The 26634-nt window shown below is 41.4% G+C and overlaps 5 protein-coding genes across 6 annotated transcripts; 2 read left to right on the top strand and 3 right to left on the bottom strand.

The window, feature by feature from the left end:
* The first annotated feature begins 383 nt into the window (after positions 1–383).
* LOC143138482 (uncharacterized) lies at positions 384–2356 on the top strand. The gene is made up of 3 exons (XM_076298935.1): positions 384–525; positions 641–758; positions 1033–2356. The coding sequence occupies exons 1-3, from the start codon at positions 391–393 to the stop codon at positions 2052–2054; spliced, it is 1275 nt and encodes a 424-aa protein (XP_076155050.1). The 5' UTR covers positions 384–390; the 3' UTR covers positions 2055–2356.
* A 229-nt stretch (positions 2357–2585) lies between these two features.
* On the bottom strand, positions 2586–5277 carry LOC143138480 (uncharacterized). The gene is made up of 2 exons (XM_076298934.1): positions 4141–5277; positions 2586–3242 (listed from the first exon to the last, which is right to left on the bottom strand). Exons 1-2 carry the CDS (start codon positions 4966–4968, stop codon positions 2883–2885), a joined length of 1188 nt encoding a protein of 395 aa, XP_076155049.1. The 5' UTR covers positions 4969–5277; the 3' UTR covers positions 2586–2882.
* Positions 5278–7166: 1889 nt separating this feature from the next.
* Positions 7167–17613, top strand: dnajb12b (DnaJ heat shock protein family (Hsp40) member B12b). The gene is made up of 9 exons (XM_076298132.1): positions 7167–7336; positions 7878–8055; positions 8158–8303; positions 10408–10581; positions 11115–11188; positions 12062–12171; positions 15315–15487; positions 16669–16811; positions 16960–17613. Exons 1-8 carry the CDS (start codon positions 7204–7206, stop codon positions 16788–16790), a joined length of 1110 nt encoding a protein of 369 aa, XP_076154247.1. The 5' UTR covers positions 7167–7203; the 3' UTR covers positions 16791–16811; positions 16960–17613.
* A 1150-nt stretch (positions 17614–18763) lies between these two features.
* Positions 18764–20832, bottom strand: ddit4 (DNA-damage-inducible transcript 4). Its single transcript, XM_076298131.1, has 3 exons — positions 20675–20832; positions 20127–20356; positions 18764–19963 (listed from the first exon to the last, which is right to left on the bottom strand). The coding sequence occupies exons 2-3, from the start codon at positions 20320–20322 to the stop codon at positions 19476–19478; spliced, it is 684 nt and encodes a 227-aa protein (XP_076154246.1). The 5' UTR covers positions 20323–20356; positions 20675–20832; the 3' UTR covers positions 18764–19475.
* Positions 20833–24367: 3535 nt separating this feature from the next.
* On the bottom strand, positions 24368–26634 carry anapc16 (anaphase promoting complex subunit 16). 2 transcript variants are annotated; one of them, XM_076298129.1, is made up of 4 exons: positions 26544–26634; positions 25862–26026; positions 25170–25244; positions 24368–24789 (listed from the first exon to the last, which is right to left on the bottom strand). In XM_076298129.1, the coding sequence occupies exons 2-4, from the start codon at positions 26001–26003 to the stop codon at positions 24680–24682; spliced, it is 327 nt and encodes a 108-aa protein (XP_076154244.1). In that variant the 5' UTR covers positions 26004–26026; positions 26544–26634; the 3' UTR covers positions 24368–24679. The 2 variants fall into 2 exon arrangements, with proteins under 2 accessions (XP_076154244.1, XP_076154245.1); XM_076298130.1 differs by having other exon boundaries at positions 25862–26022.

Below are 26634 nucleotides of genomic sequence, written 5' to 3'. Positions count from 1 at the left end.
AGAATATTAAAACTAATATTAAACTCATCCATTGTGCCGGATGTTTTGGAAGTTTGTCCGTTACAAAGTATCTGCAGGTCAACTCGCGTAGCTTAGCAACAGAGTATTATAAAGTAATAAGTGGCCGGACTACTTGCGCAGTAATATGAAAGACGTGAAATAGAAGCACAAAGCCCATTTTCCTTGACAGCGGTCTGTTATACTTAGCAACGGTCTGTTATTCAGAATTAGCAGACCGCCGAATGTTGGGAAGGCCCATTCCAGTGAATGGAGCATTCTGCAGCATTATGAAGAGGCGTGTAATAATGACTAGTAAGCTGTTGATGTATGTGGTTCAGTAATTAACCTTTCCAACTTATGAAAATGTTTCTCTTGTAGGAGATTGCAGTGATGTCAAATACTCAGCCACACTCAGCTGATCAGAGCAACACACAACCAAGTTTGGATGATCCACAGCCAAACTCAAGGATTGACCAGGACATGCACAGATTAGGCAACTCTCAACAGACACCTGTACCCTTATTGGTAAGTCTGGAGTGTAATTCTTACTCATCAAAGTCATTAAAATGGGAAAGTATATTGTTTTGTTATGTAGTTAAGTAATTAATATTTCTGTGTTATAAAAATGTTCCTTTTGCAGGAGAGTGCAGCAATTTCAAACATTCAACCACCCACCGCTGATGAAGGCAACCAGGTGTTGCATGGATTCGGGAATGCTCAATTCACTCCAGAGATTATTCATCCACCATCGATACCAGGTGAACAACAGCTTGATTATTCTGGATTATCATTTGACAATATTCATAAACGTTTATTTTTTAAGTTCCACTTCATGGTCCACTCCAAGGGTGCCAATAGCTGTACGTGCTGTGCAAAAGGGTAGCTTAAATAAAAAGTTGGTGGTTGCTATGTGCATGTGGGTGGGGTGTGTGTGTGTGTGTGTGATCTTTTGAGTAATGAGTGTGGACAATAAAGATTATCTCTCTTTATCTCTCTCTCTCCCTCTATCCACATCACTATCCATCTATCTAGATGTTCCAGATACACTGGATGGGCAAACAACAGATGAACCAATTACACTAACTATTAGAAGAGGACATTGTCTCAGTGATCTGATTCAAGCCTTCAAAAACCCAGATATTTTAAATATGGATGTCTCCATCAAGATGCGCCTTCCAAATGGAGCACTGGAGGAAGGAGAGGGTAGTGGTGTTACAAGAGATTGCCTAACAGAGTTTTGGACAGATTTTTATGAGAGGTGCACCTTGGGAGGGGACGTTAAAGTCCCATTTATTAGGCACGATTACCAGTTTGAGGAATGGCAGGCAGTTGCCAGAATTTTAGTAGTTGGTTGGAAATTTGCACGCTACTTTCCAGTTAAACTGGCACCTCCATTTCTTGAAATGGCTTTATATGGTACAAACACCAGCAGCTTGAAGGACTCGTTCTTACAGTATGTCTCAGATAACGAAAGACAAGTTCTTCTTAAGGCTTTGGAAGATTTTAACTCTGTGGAGAAGGATGATCTATTTGATGCTCTTGAGATACATGATTGCCTGCAAATGCCAAATGAAGAGAATCTCATACCACTGCTGTCACAATTGGGACACAAGGCTCTCCTTCAGGCACCATTGTTTATCATAGAGAGTTGGCGTCCGATTTTGCAACACTTTGCAACATCTATGCCACCTGATGTTCTGCATGGTGTTTTATGTCAGAAAATACCTACTGCCAAAGCTGTGAAGGAGCTTCTGATGTTCCCGCACAATATGTCTCCTCTACAAACAACAGTTGCCAGATACCTGAAGAGATACATAGGAGATATGGATACGCACAACCTTCAGCTTTTCCTCCGCTTCTGCACTGGATCCAATTTGATTGGGAAAAAAATCACTGTTGAGTTCATTGAGACCTCAGAATTTCAAAGACGACCTCAATCCCACACATGTGGCTGCATTTTAAAACTACCTGTAGGTTACCACAACTATCCAGAGCTGCGCTGTGATTTTAATAACATACTTGCCAGCTCTGTTTGGGTAATGGATTACATCTAGGTATGATTTGATAAATTGTGTTTTGTTCATAGGTTATATCCTGTATTTTTTTACATTTTCTAGAGACTGATGTAAGCTTACCATGCAGTTTGTTAATGACAGGGACTTGTGTGCTTGTTGGTTTGTTTTTTTCCCCACTGAGGAATGTCATACTGTTCAGAAAATATTATTTCCTGTTTCTGCATTGCGTGATGACTCTTGCATTAAGGCTCATGCATTAAGATGTTAATGAGTTAACTCCAACAGTTTTAACTACTTGAATGAGATCTGTTGTGTCCTAGCAAGTATTAACTTTTACTGAAGGGCTGGTTTTATAATGCTGTTTGCACTTTGTTCCATGTGCATTGATCAGTTCAATAAACTGGGAACATTTTTCACTTTTGCTGCAGTATGCACATTCATTCTGTATTCCTTCATAGATGTACAGTAGAGGGCTGTCATGGATTTGTATAGTAAAATCAAATTGTGCATTGCAACAAAGGTTGTTGAAAAAACAAATGACAAATGTTATGCCAAGACATACATTTTAATTCCAGGCAATATTTTGTATGTATTGTAGGGGAGCACTGCTTGACAACACACCTTTTCAAGCACTACAATGTTCCAAATTATGGTTTTGAAAAAAAAAAAAAACACAGATGTAAACGTAATGTAAATGTAAAATAATTTTAGAAAAAATGAAGTACAGCATACCTCCTGATTGCATGACAACGTGCATGCAGCTCTGCAAATAAACAATGCAGAACACTGTGTTGTATTGTGAAATGTAGTTAAGTTAGTGTAGTGTTTGCACATATGGGACCACATCTTTTTGGGAGTAGCTGCAGTCTATGTGTCATGTCCAAAAGCAACTCTATCAAGATTGAAGAACCTGGTGAGCTCTGATCTCAGTGAAAGGTAGAGCTCAATGGCCATGTATGCATCCACAGGAACCTGTAAGTTTCTTTCTGCCATTATGCTGGTACAGAGGGTGAACAGATCATCGTTACAGGCAATGGCACGGCGATGGGTGCAAAACTCCTCACACCTGGCCAGATCCTCCTCTTCCACGGGGCACAAATGGTCCTCTGTGCCATATAACTCTGGAATGGTGTACATAGCATCAGGTCGACCATGGGGAACATGCACATTCTTTGAAGGACGAATCAGGTGGTTGTTCCAGGTATTTTTGGTGCAGTCCAGTTCATCCTGCAGAGGTGGAAAAATAGATCAAACACATTTTAAGCAACTGAATATTTTCCAAACTTCCTCAGACCACTGTCTGTAGGCTACTCTAGCCATTACAATGTAATGTACATAGATATATGACAAGTTGAAACCCCAACTAAGTATGGATCATGGAGACCCGCAGCGGTAACAAAACAGACAGGAGACAGACAGACTCTGCGGCGAAACCGCTGGCACCTCCGTGACAGCAGAGACGCCCCAGACACAAGGGACACACAGCATACAGATATGCAACACGCACAACAACACAGCCCCCACACCCTGCACCTGCCAACCACCTGCGACCCACAGACCAACAGCAGCCTGGTTACATGACAAGGTCTGGACGTATCTCCAGATCAAAGCCAACTCTCGACCTGTAATGTAAAGGGTGTGGGCGGATTGCTGCCCTAAAATTAAAAAGAAAAGAAAGAAATGTAATCACTTACCTGTTACCTGAAAATGTGTTCTGTTCACTTACCTAAATCCCCTTGGTTTACTGAACTTGTTACTTAAAAAAAGAAAACAAAAGAGAAATATAATCACTTACCTATTACCTGAAAATGTGTTCACTTACCTGAATCCACCTGGTTTACTGTACCTGTTACTTGAAAAAATGAGTTCACCTACCTGATACCTACCTGTGACCTTACCTGTTACCTGAAAATGTGCTCACTTACCTGAATTCACTTGGTTTACTGTACCTGTTACTTGAAAAATTAGTAGCCTACAAAGTATACTTACCTGTGACCTGAGTCTTAGAAGAAAGTTACACTTCACACGGATGCTCATGTAATGGAGGTGAGCGAGGTTAAGCAAGGTTCTGTCTGGCAGGCTATGGCTGAAATGAAAGTAGGTTAATAGAAAACGTTTAACTTACCTGTATTAAGGCCAGAAAGCAAAACAACATTAGGTTCTTGTCCAGGAAATCGCCCACGAAATCCCCCTCGTCTTTTAAACGGTGAAAGTGTTCCAGCCAGAAGTCCACGCACTGTTTGCGAAGGAAGCCCCACCAGCTCTCGATCCTTTGATTACTTGTGCTTTTCCCATATATGAAGCTTCGCTCACCTCCATGAGCATCTGTGTCATTACGGCGAAAGTAGCGCTGCATATCACGGATGGAGCTGTTTTCTGTCCCCATGTCGGTCCTGACAATGCGTGGACATCCCCCAAGCTCCTGGGCCGTCTCTAAGTAGTACCCACCAACAACCTTAGGGTCACTACTAGTGTTGTACGCATTCAACCATAGCATTCGTCTAGAAAACCCATCAATAGCCCCGTTGATACAGATACCAAAGGGCTTCAACTTGTCGTAGGAGTCTACATGCCAAATAAAATTTGGTCCCTTGGCAAAGTAAGCCCTTCGAGACAGTCTCCGGCGTCTCCTGAGTTCTGTACTCTCTGGATCCAGTGTCGACAATATCATCCGAACATCCTCCTTCCGGATGGACATGCCCTTTTCGACACATCTGGCGTGCATAACTCTGTAGCCATGCAGGCCTCCAGAGCCTCGGAGTTCGTCCCGGATAAAGCGCACGGCATCTTCTAGTGCATCATATCTCCGCCGAAACAGACCGTTTTTCTTTAAAATACGCTTCAGAGTCTTCAAGCACATAACCACATTGTGTCTCACCGCCAAAGCCTCCAGCATATTTTTGTATGTGAGCCCCATGTTAAAGTAAAACTTAATCAAGTTGAGGTTATCCATGATGTGCGAACCAATGGACCTGTGTGTCTCCTACGCCAGACTGGGAATACAGAGCCCTGCAATAGACCACTCCAAACTATTGCGAGGGAACGCAAAAACTATTGCGAGGGAACGCAAAAGTATTGCGTGGGAACGCAAAAACTATTGCGAGGGAACGCAAAAGTATTGCATGGGAACGCAAAAACTATTGTGAGGGAACGCAAAAGTATTGTGTGGGAACGCAAAAGTATTGCGAGGGAACGCAAAAAGTATTGCGTGGGAACGCAAAAGTGCGGTCTAAAAATATTGCCCACCCTGTCCCCAGGGGGGCTCCGTAGGATGTGGCACGGCTCACTGAGGAAGCAGCAGCATAGAGTTATTGTGAGGAAACACAAATTATTGCGAGGGAACTCAAAAGTTATTGCGAGGGAATGCAAAAAGTATTGCGAGGGAACGCAAAAGTATTTCATGGGAACGCAAAACTATTGCGAAGGAACGCAATAGTGCGGTCTAAAAATATTTACCAACGTGACCTAAAAATATTTACCAATGTGACCCTTCCCGGGCTCCGTAGGCTAGCTACTTCAGCCAAAAAAGTTTGAAATTGACCGCAGCCATCTTTATGAAAATGGCGTTTCATGGGTGTTCGTTTCCGGCACCAGGTAGAATTAGCCTATTAGATTCCACGTTACAGACAGAGACAACGTAAGGTACAACGGAATGTCGTTGATGAAGATTGGACATTCCCTCAGAGGAAAAGAAGTTGTTCGTGAACGCGCTTCACTTCACCTCGTTATAAGCGCAAATGTATTTCATTGGTTGGGATAACATTTTGGGAATGGTGGTAGAAGTTTGCCCTGTCTCTGAAGTCCTAGGTTATTTAATGTGATGTTCATATGTGATAATAAACAATGCGAATCAATATTGACTCACTTTAGGCTACACAAATAATGATCCCTAAATGTATATTTGGACAGGCTGTGTACTAATTGCGCAATAAGCTATTCAACGAAAATGACTAATTATGTAGACATGGGACGAAGAAACTTGTGGATAGCTGGGATTTTTGCTGCACCCAGTGTGAATTTGCAGCTTGTTAAACCTAGGCTACATTTGCAGGCAGACGAAATGAAGGCAACGCAAATTAAACTTACCGATAGAAGCGCAAATCCCTCGGGTATTGAGGTTCGAGCAGGCATTTCAAGAGTCTGCAACTGTTGTTGGATATTTGGCTTTTGCTTCGACTGGCAGCCTGGCCATTTAAATCAAATGCATGGCCTAATCATGTCAATGTTGCAAGAAAGCAAACTAAATAAGCTTCGTTTTAAATGACTTGGGGAGGTTACATGATCCCGACGTTGCCTTGTCATGGACTACAGGTAGGCTACTACAGCGTTTTAAAATATTTCATATACACAACGCAATGAGTAGGCTAATAATTGGATATAGGTCATTGCTATGCATACATTTATTGTCATAGTCAGTTACCTTGTCAACCCACAAATAAGGCAAATAATAGTATATGACAACATTTACTTTTTTCTTTTATGTACCACAAAGTCTGGTATAATAAGCCTACAATGTAGGCATTAAGTCAAGTATCAGTAGCTTAATCCAAGTAGTTAGTTGTTTTATTTGTCGTCTTCCAGAAATGCAAACCAACATGGACGCGCGAGGACGCTCGTGCCCAACACTAAACTCGTGCATGAGCTGTCATCTACCAATCAGCATGTAAAAACTGGTGCCGGAAGTTGCAACCATGTAACGCCATGTTTTCAAAAATGTCGGCGGCCAAATGCCATGCTAAGTGGCTGAAGCTAACCCTTCAAATCCTGACCCCCTGGTAGCAACATATTCCATTGATGAGAGATATGGCGCACTAATCCTTTAAATCAAGGTGCTGTACTAGGCTACTCACACCCACTGAGTCTTTAGAGCTTTAGGAGACGGGCCGTGACACACTGACACTCATAAAACACCTCGCTCGCAAGTGGACATCAAAAAAATGTTTGCTTTTGTGTGCTTTGTTCCATTGAAGATTATAGGCTAGTTAAATGGAACAAAACAAAGTCCTAGACCAGCACGACATAATAGTTATGGGCATAAGCTAGTAGAGCTTCTAGGCATGTAATGGGACGCAAGCATAAGGCACAAACCCGAGAAGATTGGCTGGCTCACTGGCTCTATAGCGCTATGTGATGTCATCCACACGCGCCAGTTATCGGTCATTCTTGTATTTACTATACAAGCTCCGCAATGGAAGTAAATCGTGATGAAGCGGAGCGATGCATTGAAATAGCAACCACTGCTCTTAGAAATAATCATTTAGAAAAGGCGCGGAGATTTCTAGAGAAAGCTCAAAGACTGTTCCCATCAGATCATGCAAAAGGTACAGTTGCATTTCATCTTCATGGCTAGCATTTGCTCGCTTTAATCCCATGGAAAATCAGGGCCCATCGGTCGCTTATTCAGTGAGCCGTTGTGACCTCGTTGCCGTTTTATATTCGTTGGTAGTATCGTTGTGAAACTTGGCAGTATAGCAAATTAACCGGGTCAGGTGCACAATTAAGAATAACTGGGATATTTTGGAGTAGGGAGCCCGTGTGACGTTAGGTTACATTTTGCCTTCACCGCCTGTTAGGCTAACGTTAATATATGTCCCATCAAAGTAAAAGTTAGCCAGTCATTTTAAAACAATTCCTGGCATATTTCATGTAACGTTAGGGAAACCTATTAGGACGTTAAGGAAACATATCCTCCCATAGAATAGAATGTTGCCATTTGTTGCAGAAGAGTCCAGCAAATGATACAACAAAGCTACATAGCGACACCAACGTTAGGCTACCTATCAACATCACACTGTTTAGCCCTGATGTTAAGCTATGCATGGACAGCAGCTGACCGTGACAACTGACACTGCTCTGTTTTAGCTTTGCTAGAGGAAATTGAGACGACGGGCAATGGCTCCAGTGAAGGAAGTTCAGCAGGAACGGGAAACGGCACAGAGACACGACGGAGAGCGAACGTCGAAAATGACAGTGTGAAGTTCGGAAAGGCCTCAGACTCCTCGAAATCCTACACGTCAGAACAATTAGATGCTGTGAAAAGGTGTTTACAGCTTACGAAATGTTTTGCATTGTATTCTCTAAGCAATGCTTAATGCATGTAGTGATCACTTTCAGCCAACATTTGATGTTTCTCTCTTTGCAGAGTAAAACAATGTAAAGATTATTATGAAATCCTCGGGGTCAAGAAAGATGCCAATGAAGAGGATCTTAAGAAAGCTTACAGAAAACTTGCTTTAAAGTTCCACCCTGATAAAAACCATGCTCCAGGTGCAACGGAAGCATTTAAAGGTAGGCTTATTGCTGAATGAAACATTTTTTGTTTTCCTATTAGTCTCGTGGTAGTTTCCCAGACATGTTTGCATGCTGCAACAGCAGTATAGAATACAATGTCTGGACAATGACACTGAACTGACACCTGGATTTAGATCGTAGTGTAGGGCCTCCTTTTGCAGCCAATGCAGCATTAATTAGTCTTGATAGATACAAATAGCCTCATTATTAGTTATTTGCAATAGGCTTAATTTTTTTAACTAATAATGTGGTGATTACTGTAGGTCATTAGTGTCTGCCAAATATAATAAAGATAAACACAAACAAGTCCTTTACAGTGTCCAGAGGGATTTTGAGCCAATCCAGAACAGTGGGTGCACAGTGCAATGCAGGTCTGCGAGATGCTGGTGGAAGAAACTGCTTTGAGTCACTCCTCCTAAAACACCCTGAAGTGGCTTAATGATATTCAGATCTGTTGGCTGTCCAGTGCAGGTGGACATGTTTCACACTGACCCAAACAGCCCAAGACTTGCACTACTGGCACCATGGAAACTGACATTTGGCATTGACATGATAGCAACCTGAATATTGATTGTATGGAGCTCCGAATAAACAGTTTTGGTGGAAACACTTAGAGTCGAGATGCACATTTACTTCTGAAGTTTGAAAGCCAGGAAGACAGCTTTTATGTTTTTGTTTTTTTTAAATACAATCTGGTTAGTACTGACAGACAGCTTCCTCTTGCTTTGACAGCTACCCCTGTTGGATGTGGTTTGTCCTTTGTGGTGGTATGCTAACACTACCCTGAATAGCGTGGCTCTTGATACGCCAAAAAGACTGTCCTGGTTACAGGTGCCCCAGGGAGAGACACACTGTAAAATTACTCTTATGTAAGATCAATACTTTCCAAGATACAGCCAGTTTTACAGGGGGAGGGGGTGTCGATTTTGTTCGTGCTCTTTTTTTTGTCAAAGTTCACAAGCCCACAGCGCAATAACTAAACCATGTAGGAGGCTCAAATTTTGCATGCTGGTACATAAATAGGAATAGTATGTAGCAAAATCGACACGTTTGGTCTGGATAATCCTGCATGGTCATGGCTGTCCCTCAAAGTTGATACAAATTTTATTGGAGTTTTTGGCTGGGCTCTGTTTAAGCCTTCAGAAGACATATTTGTACTCAACATAGGCTCTTGATTTATTTTCCTTACTGAGGTAAGTAGAAACACTCTCACAAAAAACAATGAACAGAAAATAAATTCCTTCAGGGTCTGAACAGCAGACCTTAGAAGCCTAAAAAAATATTTTGGTTCTCATTTTCAGAGCTCCTAAACACCTTGTGGGAATATACAAAGATTTTTTAAATATTTTTTTCTTTATTGTCCATGATCTTTTCTTTTTAAAAACACCAATTTGACTTGTCTTATGCAAATCTTTCTTTTTCACTTTCCACCCTGAACATGGGCAAAATGCACCATTGACATCAATATGTTTTGTATAGAGCTACCACAGGTTACTCTATACAACCACAGGTGGCAGTGTGGTGACTCTATATAAAGCATATTGATGTCAATGGGGCATTTTGCCCATGTTCAGGGTGGAAAATAAAAAAGAAAGATTTGCATAAGACAAGTCAAATTGGTGTTTTCAAAAAGAAGGGATCATGGAGAATAAGGAAAAACATATTTAAAAAATCTTTGTATATTCCCACTGTACTGAAACATTAAATTTCACCCGAAAGCCAGATCCCTAACTTTTTGTGAGTAGTTTAAGGACAGCTATGCTAAAGTTCTGCTGATACAACATTTACACCACTCTTATAGATGGATTGTAAAGTGAAGTTTGGCCACCAGGCTGCGCATATATAGGCATGAAACCTCAAACACTGTTTCAGTGTCAGTGTTAAGTTTTAGTTTCACCGCCCAACCCCTATATTCAGTGGAAGGTTGATCAAATAATTGACCAGTTCCAAGATTTTTCTATTTTTTTTTTATTTTACTGACCCTGGGTTCTACTTAAACCCTTTGATGCAGGGTTAATGCGCTTGTAAATGTTAGTCATTATCTAACCTATTCTCAGTTTTACTGGTGATTGTTATGTAATGTTTTCCCTCCCCGGCTTAGCTATTGGTAACGCGTATGCGGTGCTGAGTAACAATGAGAAGAGGCGACAGTATGACCGTCTGGGCGAGGAGAGGGCAAATCCATCCAGACATGGCCCGTCAGCGGGAGACTTTGAGGCAGACATCTCGCCAGAGGACCTCTTCAACATGTTTTTTGGAGGTGGCTTCCCATCAAGTGAGTGCATTTTTGGAATGAAGAAGAGAAGATGCTGTTAGGTTCATTTGCAAATTCAGTTTGTAGATTTGAATTGTGGCATAGGTTTGCAGAAAATATTTACATCTAAAGGCATATGTAATAGCTCAAATGTGTGCATGTTCTATTATCAGTATTTCCATGTGTACACTTTTATTTTATTTGACCAAATCCATGTATCTTGACAGCACTTACAATTCCTATCAGACACTAATTCCTTTAATGATGTACCAGTATTTGACCTAAACTGGTAGTATGTCTGTGGATGTGTAGTTCAAGTGTGGTGCCTATGTACAAGCAGATGAAAACACAGTTTGCTTTACTGCCTCTTGGAGAGACCAAGCCATGCACGTCTCCTGGTATGGCTTTAAGTAAATTAGAACTCTCACTTATGCTCAAATGTTATTATTATTATTCTGTTCTTATTTTATGCATTGATTTCAAATGGGCCACCAAAACTTTAGTCCACTTGCTCAACCTTCAGGCTTACTGAATCAAACTTCTCTCCTCCACAGGTAATGTCCATGTGTACAGTAATGGCCGAATGCGTTACCAGCAGAGAGCAGAGAGACGAGAGCCTCGGAGAGAGGTAAGTTGGGTTTACAGATGTTAACGTATTTCCTGACGTCAACATCTATAAACATCTATTTCATTTCCCACATTAAAATACATTTTCTCCCTTGACTTAGTTAAATTGGTTAAATCTAGCACAGGTAGTACGTAGTTGTACTAGACTAGTAGTTTATCATATACTATTAATAAAACTGTATCATGAATATCTGCCCAGGTTGTGCTCCATGCTAAATTGTGGTATATCTGCAGCAGTCTACATGAATACATGGTTGAAGCTGTAATAAGCAATATATTTGATAACAAAAATCCTCCAAGAAGCAGACATGTCTCTGGGACTTCAGAACAGCTTATTTTTGTGCTTTTGTGTTTTTTTGTTACAACTTAATTTCAATTCAGTTTCAGTTGTTTTGAATAGAGCAGACCTTCCTCTGCAATATGGTACTTCTCCAAAATGCCCAATAGAGGGCACTGTTGATCTAATTACAATCGTATGACATGTAGCGCTCAGGTCAGCGTTACTCAGTGAAATGAACAACTAAGTGCATAAAATAGTACCTGCATATGTCAGTCATACCATAGATATTCTAGTCCTGTACAGGTACTCTCTCTCTCTACATGTTTAGATGCGTTATTTTTATGATCCACACATATGTGGGATTTTTACCCACATTTTTAAGTGGTATTATCTACATTGCCATTGGTTATCAGTGTGACTGTGTGAGGCTCATCTTGACTTTGTCTTGATCTCCACGCCTCCTCCTGGTCGACAGATAACCCCCTGCTGTCCAGGCGTGAGAGGTGTGTGTGGCTCGAGAGGGACACTCATGCTAATCGTGTTCCTCCTCTTAACTGTCTCCCCCCTCCTCTCTGCCCTCTTGCCTTATCACAGGGTGGACTGGCCTTCTTTGTCCAGATCATGCCTGTGCTCATCCTAGTGATTGTGTCCGCCCTCAGCCAGCTGATGGTGGCCAACCCCCCGTACAGTCTCAGCTACAGACCGTGAGTAAAGAGTGTGGCCCTGAATGTACAGTCAGAGGGGCAAAGGGGACGGCGGTGGCTAAGGAGATAGACGAGCCGTTCTGTGACCGGAGGGTTGCTGGTTGGAGCCTGACCCCTCCTGACACTGAAGCCCAAACTGCACCCCATGTGCAGGCTGGTGCTTTGAATGCAACCTCCGCCATCCGTTAATGAGTGTGTGTGAACGGGCAAATGTGAGGTATGAAATTGTAAAGCGCTTTGACTACTCGGAGGAGTAGAATATATAGCGATATATAAATTCACTCCGCTTGCTATTTAACACTTACAAAGTGTTTAGGAACAAATGGCATTTGAGAGAATTGGCTGTAAGTACAATATGAATAGACATCATTGCAAGATATGCAGTTGTGGGATATCTTGGTGAGATACTTTTATGTGACACTTAAATTTCAACATGGTTAAATTCTGCACAATCTGGCAGAAATACTGCCACAATTTGCACACTACAGCATCAACCAGACCTCTGTTAGTCTGCCATCGCTCGAGTCCAGCAGAAATGTCCTCAAGCACTTTTTTGTCACTCATATTAGATCTAGCTGATCATTTTTGTTCATGATTGTGTATTTAGCTTATTTATCACACATTTATCAACATACAAAACACATTTACAAATGCAGAACAACATTAATAATGCATGATTAATGTGTTTGTACACACAGTAGGTGGTTTATTTTTATTCCACTCTACACAAGTTGGCCATCATCCATATGTCTAATTCATCAGTGGTACAGGATGAACAAACTGGCATGCCGTTCAGCAGCAGGCCTGTTGTGCTGTAAAGTATTAAAGCAATCCCTGGATCTGATCCCTGGCTAATCCCCCACCAAATTGTGTGATTAGCAATAAGATCATGTGAGAGTGGGAACATATTGCACGACATGGTAATCCATGACTGAGCGGTGCCAAAATAACCCCCCTTTCTGTCGATTTTGACGGAAGTTTGAGAAAAGCCATGTTTTCAACAAATGCCGATAAACAGTATTTCAGGGGGGAGAAAGAAGGTGGGTGCTCCTGACCTCTATGCGGTCCAGAGGGCCAAGGATTATCATTACTTTGGGGAGGAGGGGGGCGGTGATCGATCCTTTAGGTCCTGGGGTGAAAACGGTGTTGGGGACAGGGTCTTCAAGATAGCAGCCTGTCCAGTACCTGCCAGTGGAGTAGTGCTATCTGCAGAACAACTAAATCAATGTCTAATCATATGTGCTCAGAGAGACCAGTTCTTTCTGGTTCCCTCAAAGTCTGCCGTTCTGAGCAATATTCTCTTCCTATGCTGTCACTCTAGATGGATGGTCTACTCTCGATTTGCAACCCGATTGCAAAAACATCGATTTTAAGATATTGTCACATGCATGATGGTAGATGGCTACAGTCATATTTCAAAGACACAAGAGTTTAGAAATGTACAGTCAAAGTGCAAAGTGTTTAGGAACAAATTGCCTTTGAGAGAATTGTCTGTAAGTGCAATATGAATGCACATAATAACAAGATATGCAGTTGTGGGATATTTTGATGAGATGCTTTTACATGACACTGAAATGTCAACATGGTTAAATTCCCCACAATCTGGGAAAAATACTGCCACAATTTGCACGCTATAGCAATAACCTTAAGGACATCATGTCATCACCCAGACCTCTGTTAGTCTGCCATCACTGCCACTCTGTAGCTGAGTCCAGCAGAAATGTCCTAAAAGACTTTTTTGTCACTTATATTAGATGGTGATCATTTTTGTTCATGATTATGTATTTAGCTAAGACATTTATCTATATCTAACATTTATCTATAACAACATAAAAACACATTTACAAATGCAGAACAAAATGAATAATGCATGAGTGATGTGTTTGTACACTCAGTAGATGGTTTATTTTTATTCCACTCTGCACATAATTGCAAGATATACAGTTGTGGGGTGTTTTGGTGCAATGCTTTTAGATGTTACTGGCATATCAGCATTATTTAATTCTGCATAATCTGGCAGAAATACTGCCACAATTTGCACACTACAGCAATAAGCTTAAGGAAATCATGTCATCACCTCATCATCTGACTTAAGAAATGCTTATCCTATGTATCAAGAAGACATTTTAGACTGCGGTCACTTCTGCATTTCATGTCGCACATTGCTCTGAGCTGCCCTTTGTTCCCCAGTCGGCCCGAAGGGTCAGACCAAGGTGTTGAGAAAGCCTCCACCAGCCTTTCTGTCACGTACTGCACATCTGAGTAGCAGTCCAGTGGCCCCTAGATGTCTGTTCCAGCTCCAGGCACACACACACACACACACACACACACACACACACACACACACACACACACACACACACACACACTCCTTTGCCACTGGTGCTTTTATCTGAGCAGTGAGGGCAGACGCGGTGGTGTTCCTCACAGGGAGAGGTCAAACCCACTGGAGCCTCTTGCTCAGCCATCTGCCCTCACAAGATGGGAACATCCTGAGGTTAGCGGAGAGCTTGTGTGCAGACACGTCTACTTGGATTCTGTTGTGAAATCATTAGCAAGCGAGTCAGGCTGTAATCACATGTAATTCCCCATTATGTCTCAATTTTGCATACAGTCATACTCGTTCATTTGTCTGTAACTTGTTGGTGATTGTTATGCTGTACACCAATACGGATAATGCTGATTGTAACTCCAGTTTGCAACACATTGCATTTTGTTGTAATACATTTTCCATATAGGCACTCCAGTAAATTTCCTTTGAATTAATTAGATTAGGATTGCAATAAGTAATCGATTATTCAACTAGTTGTCAACCACTATGTTAATTACCAACTATTTTGGTAATCAATTAGTATAATTTTTTAAAGTAAAATACCACAAATATTCTGATTACATTAATCTCTGATTGCAATAAACATATTTGGCATGCAGACAAAACAAGGCATATAAGGACCTTATCTAGGCCTTGGGAAACATCAATTAATCAAGAAGAAAATAATCGACAGATTAATCGACTGAGGAATAAGAATTGGCTGTAGCCCTAAATGAGATTCATGCCTTGTGATTTGAACCACTGAGGCTTGAGGGTCATTATAGCAAAAGGCTAACACAAGAAACATTGTGTGGCTCTCCACTGTCCCCAGGTCAGCAGGACACACCAACAAAAGGTTCACGGAGCACCTAAGGGTGCCCTACTACGTGAACGACAAGTTCTCAAAAGAGTACAGCGGAGGCAACCTGAAGAGTGTGGAGCGGAGCGTGGAGGACGACTACATCTCTAATCTCAGAAACAACTGCTGGAAAGAGAAACAACAGAGTGAGTTTGGCCTCCCACAGGCACATGGACGGTGGTAGCATAGTGGCTAAGGAGTCGGACTAGCATGCAGTAGCCTGAAAAGTTGTGGGTTCAATTCCCGGCTTCCACCGTTGTGCCCTTGAGCAAGGCACTCCGGGGACATTGATCCTTGTAATATAATTGACATATATACGTTGTTTTGGATAGAAGCTTCTGCTAAATTAATAAATATAATATAATTGTCATGTTATATAAACAGCCATGCTGAAGTGATCCTCTGTATTCTGTGGAGTCATGGATTTTGAAAGTATGTGAAAGGTGCTGAGTGATTTCTGAGTATGTGACAGTATGTGGGCACTTAAAGTTAAAGTTGACTGGTATTTAGTAGATGCTTTTACCCAAAACGACACAGACTGGCAGCAGTGAGTATCTATTTCAGGCTGACCGATTGTTTGGCAGTCACATTACCACTCCACTATACCCACAGGAACTATACTAAACAGGAACACACTGTTCTTTTATAACTGTCCGTATCTGTGAGTTTTTGAATAGTTAGTTCTTGCAAGGTAATGCACTTTCACCTGAATTTGAATAAGCCTTCCTTTTCGCATATCAATTTCAGTACCATACTGAAATATTGAGTATAATACCATACCCAAATATTCAGTTACCTTCATATATTCTCTTATCAATGACATTTCAATTACTTGTCTTTTGTCTTTGTTCTGTTTCATGCTACATATCATTAGGTTTTGTTCTGGTTTGCATTCAAACATGTTAATCTGTTCAGACTAACTGGTTGTGCGGTGAAGATGTGCCTTTTCTTTTGGCTCGGCAACAACTGTGCCAAGCTCAGCCTCAATTTAGCTTTAGTCCACTGATTATAGTGACCACCTTTTAGTAACTCTTCTCTCCGAAGGTCACTCAGCTGCTTCTTAGCAAACATTTTAAAACATTTTCAAAACTGGCCATTTCTGAGGAAACCTTAAAGAGGGTTTTTTTTTTACGTTTGATCGCGTGGTGCTGACATCAAAGATGTCGCAACACTCCTTTTCTGTGGCTCTGGTAGACATGATTTGATCAAACCTGTCTGGTTGTTTTGTCATTAGTTCTGAAGAATATGTTTCACCTCTTGCAATATGACGCATTTAGCAGTGACAGCAATGTCTCATTGAATCTTTTACACTTATTTTGTCTTTCAGAGGAAGGTCTGCTGTATCGCGCTCGATACTTCGGTGACAGTGAGCTGTACCAAAGGGCTCAAAGGATGGGTACCCCCAGCTGCACAAGGCTATCTGAGGTCCAGGCATCCTTACATGGATAAAGCCTTCAGTAACAAAAACAGGTGATTTCAAAGTAGCAGTCCACTCTTGGGAGTTTTAAATGTAGATGTGAGCGACCGTGTGTATATTCGGAAGAATGAGTGTGTCCAAATTTGTTCATGTTCTTAACGTTACGTTTTTATTTTCTGTGGCCTTTCTCTCTCCCTCCAGGTATTCTCCAAAATCAACATTTTTAAAAAAGAAGAGGCTTATTCACGGAAAATGAAACTGAGCAAACAACTCTCCACTGTTTGACAACCTCACCACACAACCAACCAAGATCTCCACAAAACCGAACCAGGCTGCGCTCTTCTTTATGTCCGTGATGAGGCATGTGGACTCGGACAGAGCCGTTCTGTCTGGACTCCTTGTAGTTTAGCTAGGGCTCCATGCTTTCACATGGGCCGTACTGACCAGGGCGGGGCCCCAACCACAGGGGCCCCTTGACAGTGCACTGATGTCTGCTGCTTTGGGAGGACATCTTGAGAATGTAATGTTAAGATTTGGGGGTAGCTAGGGCCAATCAGAATGTGACATGGAGGCAACTGTATCATAGCAATGACATAACCAATGAATTTGGGGTAGGCATTTTTTTTTTTGCATATGTACTATATTTATTTATTCATGTATTTATTTAAGTTATAAAATCCCTGAGATTGAATTTAAGGAGAACATGCAGTCACTTAATTTGTTTGTATCTGATTTGGACACATTTTTATCTATGCAGGGTGTCTTTTTATTCCTAAAGAACCAGGAACATCTATGGTGAACTGATAGCTTCTGCACAAAAAAATAAACATATGAATGACCCAGAGGATATTTATATATGTATTTTCAGAGGTCTTTTATTTATTGTTTTTTTTTTCACACTGTTTGTGTTGGGACTTCAATCAAGCACCTAGCGTTAGCCACCAAAATTGTCACTTATATTCACTGAAACAGTGGTAGCTGTGGCTTAATGAAATGGTTGAATGAATCCTTACAGGTCCTGTCACCAAACGTGTGCCATCTCAATGCACTGTTCTTTTTTTTCTTTCTCTCTCACTCCCTCTCTCTCCCTCTCTCTCCACCCATTACGACATTAGTATAATAAATATGATACGTGCCACACAGCTTGTGCTGGTGTCCAAGGCTGTGGTTTTGCCGAGTTATTCAGAAAGTCAAGGCATTGCCGTCATCACTGGAGATTGCAAAATCCTGTACACACCGGGTGTCTCTGAGCCATGAGGAGTTGCACGTTTGCACGTTCGCCACTCCAGCTACTGGTTCACAGCCTAAGTATAAGTACTTTTTTGATCCCGTGAGGGAAATTTGGTCTCTGCATTTAACCCAATTGGTGAATTAGTGAAACACAAACAGCACACAGTGAGGTGAAGCACACACTTATCCCGGTGCAGTGAGCTGCCTGCTACAACGGCGGCGCTCGGGGAGCAGTGAGGGGTTAGGTGCCTTGCTCAAGGGCACTTCAGCCGCGGCCCACTGGTCGGGGCTCGAACCGGCAACCCTCTGGTTACAAGTCCAGAGTACTAACCAGTGGGCCACGGCTGCCTCCCACTCATTCAGCTCTTTCTAAGCACCTAGTTGCACTGCCGCCTTGGATACCATGTCAGTGTGAAAACTGGGAGCTTGACAGGCTCTTTAGTTGGACATCGGTGTCAGATGAAGCACTTGTGTTAGAGCTGCTATTGCTCATGAAAGTGATGACTGCAGGCCAACCACTCAGCAAGGGACACTCACTGATCAGTTTAACCTTTGTGAGGGTTAATAATGAATAGGTCCTCTGGACATTTAGAAGAAATATGAATATCCCATCCAAAGTAAACGGAGCCTTGTCATTTATCTCATAATTTGAGAATGAAAAGTTGAGTTTGTTCTATATAGACATGTGCATAAGGTGCATTTGACAAAGCCACTGAAGAGTTGAGAAAAACCTCACAGCTTTGCACAAAAAGTTTAAATTAAAGTTCACACAATGTCATAAAAATAATTTATTGTCTGTAGTTTCTTTGATGAAAGTACAAAAACAGTGCAATGACGATATTTGAATATCAAATAAATTACGCATGTGAATATGCAAGTCAGCCAGAAACTCATGAGTCAAGAAAGAACCGCTGGACATGTGAAAATTTAACAAATACATACACCATGCAACAACAGGCATATGCATATACAAATAAAAAAGTAATTTAAAACAAAAACCATAACTTTGTAGTAACCTTAAAAAATGCTACATGACCGTACAACTTGCTGCCTAGGTCTGGTTTCCACAGAAACTGAGGTAAACGTTTTCAGAGTAACAAACATTACACAGAAAGGAGCACCAAGACTTCTCATCCCCATACAATGGATTGGAAACAGTGCAATAAACTGGATTTAACCAACCCAGTCATATCTCTTCTGTCTAGATAAGTGTTAAACATTTGGAAATATCTGTACCTTATACTGCGGTTTTTCTTATAGCCATACCACTATAGGAGTATAAATGCATACAGTGAAGAAAACATGATATTTTTTCTTAAATGATAAAATCTTGAGATGACATACAAGGACATCCACAAGATGTCAAGACATTCTTTCATCACAAAGAAATGACTCAAGCCGTCTAATTTGGCAGTGCTCGAAGTCAATATATTATAAACAATTTTTAAATTCTAGTTTTAAAAAAGCGCCAGTAGGCTAGGCCCTGTTCAGCACTCTTCTATCAACTCCTCTGGACTGTAGAATTTTCTCTTGATGACCCGGAAACCAGTGCTCAGTCTCAGTGCGTTCCTGACAATGGGTGCAACTGGGGACTTGTTGCTAAATAGTCCTTGGATCTTAGGCCACAGACCTCCAGAGTCCAACCTTAACACCAGTGTCAGCTGGAACGTTGGGACAACGTAGGGGTCCACGGGTATCTGGCCCATATTCAAGCAAGAGTCTCCCTGCTCCACACACAGTTCCACGAGCGCCCCCCGCAGGCCACATGGCTCAGTTGCAGCCAGGTGAATGAGCTCCTGGCCGATATGTTCAAGAAGTTTCTCGGGTATGAGCAGTTTGCTGCAGCGAAGAGTCCCGTCTTTGGCTTCAATCAAACGTCGAGCTATTAAGGCCACAGCTTCTTTTCTAAGGGTCTCCTCCAGGGGATCGTGGAACCAGTCGTAGTCGGAAGACAATTCTGGTATGCAAAAGGATCCTATAATTTAAAAAGTGGACATTATAGATATTGTTTGATTTGTGGTCATCACAATATATTCTAAACATAGCTAGTAGTGCAACTATAAAGTAACTTTAGGATACCACGGTTAGGCTTGTAACTTCACAAAGACAAATGCAAAAAAGTTGAAATATTAATTTACCCGAGTCTGATAAATCTCTACTGTTGCTGTCCGAGTCGGAGTCCGAGATGTGGCCAGTGCTGGTCGTTCCACTGAACTCCGTGAGTTTTTGTACGAGTTTCCCCCAAGACAAACGCTTCGAGGCACCATCGGCTGTTGGGGATGGGGGAAAGCTCCCATCGTCCGAAGAAAAGCTTCCACAAAATTTCTCAGGCATGATTATTGCAGATGATATTGTTATCCGTGGCAATCTGTGGATACAACGAACAGACGGTTAGCTCAGGTTCTCGAGCAGGCAGTTGCAAACAAATGAATGAAAAACACCTCTCCACTGTGCACTGCTCAGGCTTCCCTTTTAATAACTATACAATATTCTCGTTTTTTAAAAGGCTAACTGTTAGCCATCAGACAATGACAAGGTGTCAACGTTAAAACACACTTCAGTCCAACAGTCCTGTTGTTTGCCATTAGTCGAAACGTTACAGGATGAAGTCATCGCTCTTTGTTCGAGCTCAACCCAAAGTAGCCGAACATTAAAGATTAAGACGAGCATGACACAATTAACTTACCGAATCTACGACGATTTACGATCGTGTTCTTTGTTCAGGGTTTATATTGACTTCACTGGTACATCCAAGAAAAGAACTGCTAAAGAAACAAAGGGGTAGATGCGCTCATTACGCTGTGTCCGTACGGTCTCAGAGCCAAGCACTACTGCAAAGCTCAGCTGCGATAACAAAGCTTGTTAAATAGCTTCACAGCAGTCACGGTTAGACACGCCCCATCCATCCTTCTCAGCCAATCATAATTTACTACACGTTCGCAACGTTCCACTTTGCCTGGTAACTAGTACTCGGCTTGGATCAATGAGGCAGCAGAGTTGCCCATTGTCTCTTGGACAGAGGAAAAACACCAAGAACACCTATTGTCTCACGTAGACAAGTTAGGGCAAAACCCTGTGCTGAAGAAGTCATTGAATGGCATTGCATCATTTAATATGGATATATGCCATTGTTTATACAAATTGTGCCAAGGAAATTGAACGACTGTTGCATGAAATATTTATTCATGACAAAATACTTTCCCCAATAGCCCACCTCAATTTAGAGTAGCTGCAGTTTGCATCTTTGCAGGCTGTTGTATATGAAGCATACCACCACAAAGGAAGCATCTGAACTCCACTATGGATTACATGAAAAATCTGGTTAATAAAACAGGCCTAACTGAGTTTACATCAGCACTCTTGCCTTTTTCATGAAATTGTTTTTCACTTTTTTTCTCTGGAGAATTCTGAGCAGAGGAAAGGGATGATGTAATACTGCATAATGCAGAAATATATAATAGCTATGTATCAGCATAGTTGTTATGCCTTCCCTCGTTGTTTTCAGTAAGTTACTTGTGATAGCACAGAAAAAATGTCAACAGAATATGGTATTTTAGCAATTGCCATGTTTCAAAGAAATAATTAATATATCTTTTATGAAATAGCCTACTCTAAAGAGCAGATTTTTGTTGTTATCCACATACATCTTCCCTATACAATTGTGTAAAAGTTTATTTGTTGACTCTGAAAGTCTGCACTATGAAGTTCATTTGTTGACTCTGAGAGCCTGAATTATGTAGCCATTTTTCTGGAGCTCAGAATGTTTATAAACTTTGGTTAGCATGCTCCTCAAGTCAGCTAGTGCTGACAAAAAAGGGAAGAAACCCAAAAGTGCTGGCGGGCAGCCAAATATCACAGATGTACTGTAGGAACACGTGAGGGCAGAACAGACTGTTTTATTGGGGAGGGGTATAAGGAATTGGGCAAAAAACAAATGCACGTGTATGCCGCCCCACTTCATAAGGGTTCTGTACAGATTTACATGAAATGGGGGGGGGGGGGGGCAAGTGTTTGACAAAGTTAGATGTCAGTTGTCAGCTAGTTATCAACAGTGAACAAGGACTGATTTACAGTTGTTAAGGAAGTATCTCTAAATTCATATTTTTATACAACAAATTGCATCATAGTGACATTAAATATGCTTTGTTGAAATTCATACACCGAAACAAAAAGCCAAAAGTGAACCATTACTTTGAGGGCTTTAGGACCCTGAAGTGTATCCTAGACAGTTGGTAACGCCCATCTGTGGAATACAAAGCAGACAATTACTTGAAACCTAGAACAGCACATTCTGTACACCCACCGACGAGCCTCCTCTGCGATTGTTTCCCTCTTTCGATGAAAACACTGTATGACTGTTTGTCACCCCTCGGCAGTATATTTCCACAATTTGCCTGCAGCGCCTGCCACAAACTTGTAAACAGGTGTCAGAATTTGCAGTTTTGCAAGAATGCAAAAGAAAGGGGTAGGCTAATCCAGTGTCAATGAATTCTTGACCTACTGGTTTTACATGATGTCATGTGGGGGACACAGAGAGGATGTTATGACACACACAATTATACACACAGGCACGCCACAACACTTAAAAAGGGAAATGTTATAGGTTATTCAATTGGTCAGTCATCGGAACATTAAGTGCATCACAATAATCATGTCATTAATATATTCACACACATAAACAGAGACAGGCGTGGTTTTATTGTTGTTTATTTATTGTTACTTCTTTGTCTCCCTCCTCACAGCCTCTGCTGCCTTTAAAGCAGCTGTCAGAAGACGTACACTAAGGGGGATGGGGGAGGCAGGCAGGCGTGTGGTATGGAGGACGGTATTAAAATTAATGGGCGAGTGACAGTACAGGCGTGTGGAAAAACAATACCCCACTGCTGTGCAGGGATGCGGGCATAAGGTGCTCCATGCCCTTCGCCTCCCAAGACCCCCGAGTGGTGACAGGAGGACACACAATAGAGAGAAGACAAAAGGAGGTTGATGCTGTATTGTTTTCAAAGACCTATTTTTTTTTTATGGGGGGTGAATCTCTTCACTGAATCCATTGGATCTGAAATACTTTCAAATGTGACTTTTTTTTTTTACTTTGAAAACTATATTTTCCAAGAAAACTGGGGGAGTTGAGTGGAAAAACATTGTGAGCGAGAGAGTACAAGTTAAATACAGCTTGCTCTTGCTCTTCCAAAGCCGATGAGTTGTAGCTGTAGATGCTCTTATTTCAGAACATTCTGTTTACACAAAAGCAGATTTAACAGGCAAATTATTCTGTGGTATTTTACAGTAGGGTAAGTGATACTAAACGATTTCTAACACCTAACACTTTTTGAATATCTCCTCACGATCTGCTAGCCCTGCATTCTACGAGAACACTTGAGGGGTATTCCAAGTACGTGGTTTAGTGACAAACCTGGGTAAGTTAACTCGGAGTAAGTGCTAAACCTCCTACAACAAGAGCCCTATGGCATTGTTTTGTTAGGAGAAACAGGCCATATAGCTCTTCTTTTAGGAAGTTAACACCTTACTCTGAGTTAACTTACCCAGGTTTGTCACTAAACCACGTAATTGGAATACCCCCCTGGTCTTCTTACACAGCCCTGGCTCTGTGAACAGGAAACAAAGTGGGTGGTAGCCTGTCCCCCAGGCAAAAATAAAACGCTGTGTGGAGTTTCTCTGGGAGCACTGAGCTGGGAGTTACCTCTCTGGTGTGTTTTATTTGGTCTTACACATATAGTGTAAGTTGCTTTGGACAAAAGCGTCTGCTAAGAAACATTAACATAACAAGTCCGATGTCCAGCATTTCTGACCCTACCTTTAGTAAATATAACTGATAGCATTCAAGCAACAGGAAGTGTTCACTGTGACTTTATGTCCAATGAAAACAACCTATAAACTTTGAGCAGGTGTTTGCGACACAAGTGTCAGGTCTGAGTTAAGTAAACAACCTTGCAGGTGTATTGGCAGTCATGAAAATACTTGGGAACAACCGGGCATTATTTTCAGCCTCACTACCAGCAATGGCCAAGTATGGCTACGAAATAAGATCTTGGAGTAGACCTCCTGGGGAGGGCAGATGTTCTTTGACTTGAAAGGCTATGGCTACTTTTTATGTGAGGGTCATTATCTGCAGTACTGTTGAGATTTTGGAAGGAGCCGAGGTCACGAGCACGGAGCCCAAGATTGTGAAGTCACAATTCCAGATAAGGAACACAGAATGCACTGTTCTAGATGCAATGCCAACCAAACAGCCTGATCTCGGGCTATGCATGCGTCTTTCCAGTAAGCCAACCAGCTAATTTAAACCTAGATCAAGTGGAATTGACCTTAGAGGACAGTTGAGAACTATTTATATGAATGATAGAGCTACAGACAAATCTAAAATGAAGAGTCAAAATCAATTTATTCAACAAGACCATTACAGAAAAATGTGGTCATTCATGAGTGTCTAGATTTGATCTTGTCATGTAATAGACAGGTTGACACTGAACAAATACTTCAAGAAGTGTATTATAAAAGTTTTTTTGAAATCATAATAGTTTTGGCAATATGAACATTCGACCCTATAAAAAAATTCAGACCCAATTAATATTCTAAACACACTCACGCAAAAAAAGGGGGGGGGGGATCATTTACAAAGCTGAACCTCTAAGTCACTCCTTTTGGTGAGTGGATAAATCAGTCCATTTATTCATGAGGTCGTAAATCCTAAAAGCTGTTCAATAGGTTTGTACCGCCATTCATCTGCCTCCAGCTCTTCAACCAAACTTGCCAACTTTTCCATTCGTGATACCTGTTGGTCTGAAGTACAATTGATAGCAGTATTAGAAGCCTGATAGCCATTGAGTCTTAATACCTATTGTATCAACATTTTCATATTTTGATGGTCTCATATTTGTATGCTTTTTATGTTATTTTATGAATGTATTGACATGCTTGGTGTCTGATGTCATTATGTGGTTGTGGTATGTGTGAAAAGGCTAATGCTGTACCACAAATTCGTCCTCAAGGACATTAGAGGATCCTTGAAATGTTTTTGTATTGTATTTCAGGTGTTTGCATGCATTTACTGAATGAATGTGCATTTACCAGTCATGGTCAACACCTGTAATGTGCATTTTACTATAGTGAAGCAAATAAACAGAAATGAAAACACAATACTTGTATAAAGGTCAACTCACCTTGCTTCACCTGTTTCAGTGTTGTAGCAACTTGATAGCTAAATACCGATTCACATAAAAATCTATCAGAGCCGTCTGGAACACAAATGAGACATGAATCAAGTCATTAACACGATCCTAATGTTAACATCATCTAAAATTGGTCACTGAGGAGTCAGGGGTAATGAAGGGAAAATGGGAATATATGGACATATAAACTACAGCAACTGCAAAACTACAACAGTGAGTTTTCACTGAGTTTGCAATGGGGTCTTGTATGTGCATGGGATGAATTTGCCAGAGTACAATTATTGCATTTGGGGGGATAATGACAGTCACAGAACAAAGCCAGGGCAAGCAGCCAGAATCAACCACTATCACGCACAGTGGTGAATGCAGGCAGGAGGCTTACAAACTGTGAATCAGTAAACTGGTGAAAACACACGTCCTCCAGCAGAGATATGACCTACTAACAAAGGTGATTGGACCCAGGCCTAATGCAGACGCACGACAAATGGTTGGCACAGCTATTACGGCCAATGACCAGAACAAGTTGCTTTCAAACGCCAAAGATTTACATAAGACCTGTGTGAATGGTGGTGCCAATTTTAGTTCATGCGCATGGAGGCGTCCTAATTAGGTAGCCTCAGTTGTTTATTTGCCGTGTACGTCACGACAAACACAAACAATGTGTCCTAGTAGGGCTACGCTACCTTCCATCATCTCGCCAGCTCCTTTGGGGTACGTGTACAGGACTTTTCGGGGAGGAATAAGCTCCGAGGCACTGAACCCAGATCCGGTGACAGAGCTTCCACTAACCCCTCCGGCTGAGGAGGAGGAAGAGGACGCAGCCATCCTGGTCCAGAAACCGAGTCTAACTAGAAAACAGAAAAAAACAGAGCATTCTGTATCTTGAGTGGATGTTAGTGCACACATGTCGTTATGTCTGATGAATGTTAACCATTTTACGAGTTAGCTGCTAGGCCTATAGCATACCAAACTGACACAGATCTAACACTGAATGGCATGAATTAGCATTAGCTAGTCAGCCAAGAGCATTCTCGAAATGAACAATGTTAACGTTAGAGCATTCAGAATAAAAAGGTACTGCTAACTCAAACACGAATGTATGTGCATTAATCTGACTAAAACATTACCTACAGACGTCAAAGGTTTTGCTAAGCACAAGCTGACGATAGCAGTATCGATAATTAGCTTATTCGGCTAACAATAATGCTACCCTTTTTTATATAGCACTAGCAAGCAAGCAAGCACAAGTTCAGCTTGTGAAATTGCCACTAAGACGATCCACATTCATCAAACACAAATGCAACAGAAGCATTACAAATACTAGTATTGTATTAAACAGTTCAAACTTCGGCAGATTTGTTTTACCTGAGGTTGAGCGTGTTGTTGGGGTGTTTATTTCATTTCAAAAATGACATAGAAATGGGGACTTCACTGTCGCCACCTAAAGTTGCGGAGG

Source organism: Alosa pseudoharengus, unplaced genomic scaffold, assembly GCF_046254945.1.
Source record: "Alosa pseudoharengus isolate Yale_2024_CS ecotype anadromous, Long Island Sound unplaced genomic scaffold, YU_APseudo_1.1 YU_APseudo_1.1_scf_21, whole genome shotgun sequence".
Lineage (NCBI taxonomy): Eukaryota > Metazoa > Chordata > Actinopteri > Clupeiformes > Clupeidae > Alosa > Alosa pseudoharengus.
This window is presented reverse-complemented; position numbering and strand designations above follow the sequence as displayed.

Bases quoted from the DNA above. Each gene is read 5' to 3' on its own strand.
- LOC143138482 (XM_076298935.1), top strand. From the start codon at position 391: ATGTCAAATACTCAGCCACACTCAGCTGATCAGAGCAACACACAACCA. The intron at 526-640 runs GTAAGTCTGGAG...TTCCTTTTGCAG, and splicing joins AGACACCTGTACCCTTATTG to GAGAGTGCAGCAATTTCAAA. The intron at 759-1,032 runs GTGAACAACAGC...CCATCTATCTAG, and splicing joins TCATCCACCATCGATACCAG to ATGTTCCAGATACACTGGAT.
- LOC143138480 (XM_076298934.1), bottom strand. From the start codon at position 4,968: ATGGATAACCTCAACTTGATTAAGTTTTACTTTAACATGGGGCTCACA. The intron at 3,243-4,140 runs GTAAGTTAAACG...CCACCTCTGCAG, and splicing joins GCTTTCTGGCCTTAATACAG to GATGAACTGGACTGCACCAA.
- dnajb12b (XM_076298132.1), top strand. From the start codon at position 7,204: ATGGAAGTAAATCGTGATGAAGCGGAGCGATGCATTGAAATAGCAACC. The intron at 8,056-8,157 runs GTGTTTACAGCT...CTCTCTTTGCAG, and splicing joins CAATTAGATGCTGTGAAAAG to AGTAAAACAATGTAAAGATT. The intron at 11,189-12,061 runs GTAAGTTGGGTT...GCCTTATCACAG, and splicing joins GACGAGAGCCTCGGAGAGAG to GGTGGACTGGCCTTCTTTGT.
- ddit4 (XM_076298131.1), bottom strand. From the start codon at position 20,322: ATGCCTGAGAAATTTTGTGGAAGCTTTTCTTCGGACGATGGGAGCTTT. The intron at 19,964-20,126 runs GTAAATTAATAT...TTTAAATTATAG, and splicing joins TAGAGATTTATCAGACTCGG to GATCCTTTTGCATACCAGAA.
- anapc16 (XM_076298129.1), bottom strand. From the start codon at position 26,003: ATGGCTGCGTCCTCTTCCTCCTCCTCAGCCGGAGGGGTTAGTGGAAGC. The intron at 25,245-25,861 runs GTAGCGTAGCCC...TTTGTGTTCCAG, and splicing joins AGCTGGCGAGATGATGGAAG to ACGGCTCTGATAGATTTTTA. The intron at 24,790-25,169 runs GTGAGTTGACCT...ATTGTACTTCAG, and splicing joins ACTGAAACAGGTGAAGCAAG to ACCAACAGGTATCACGAATG.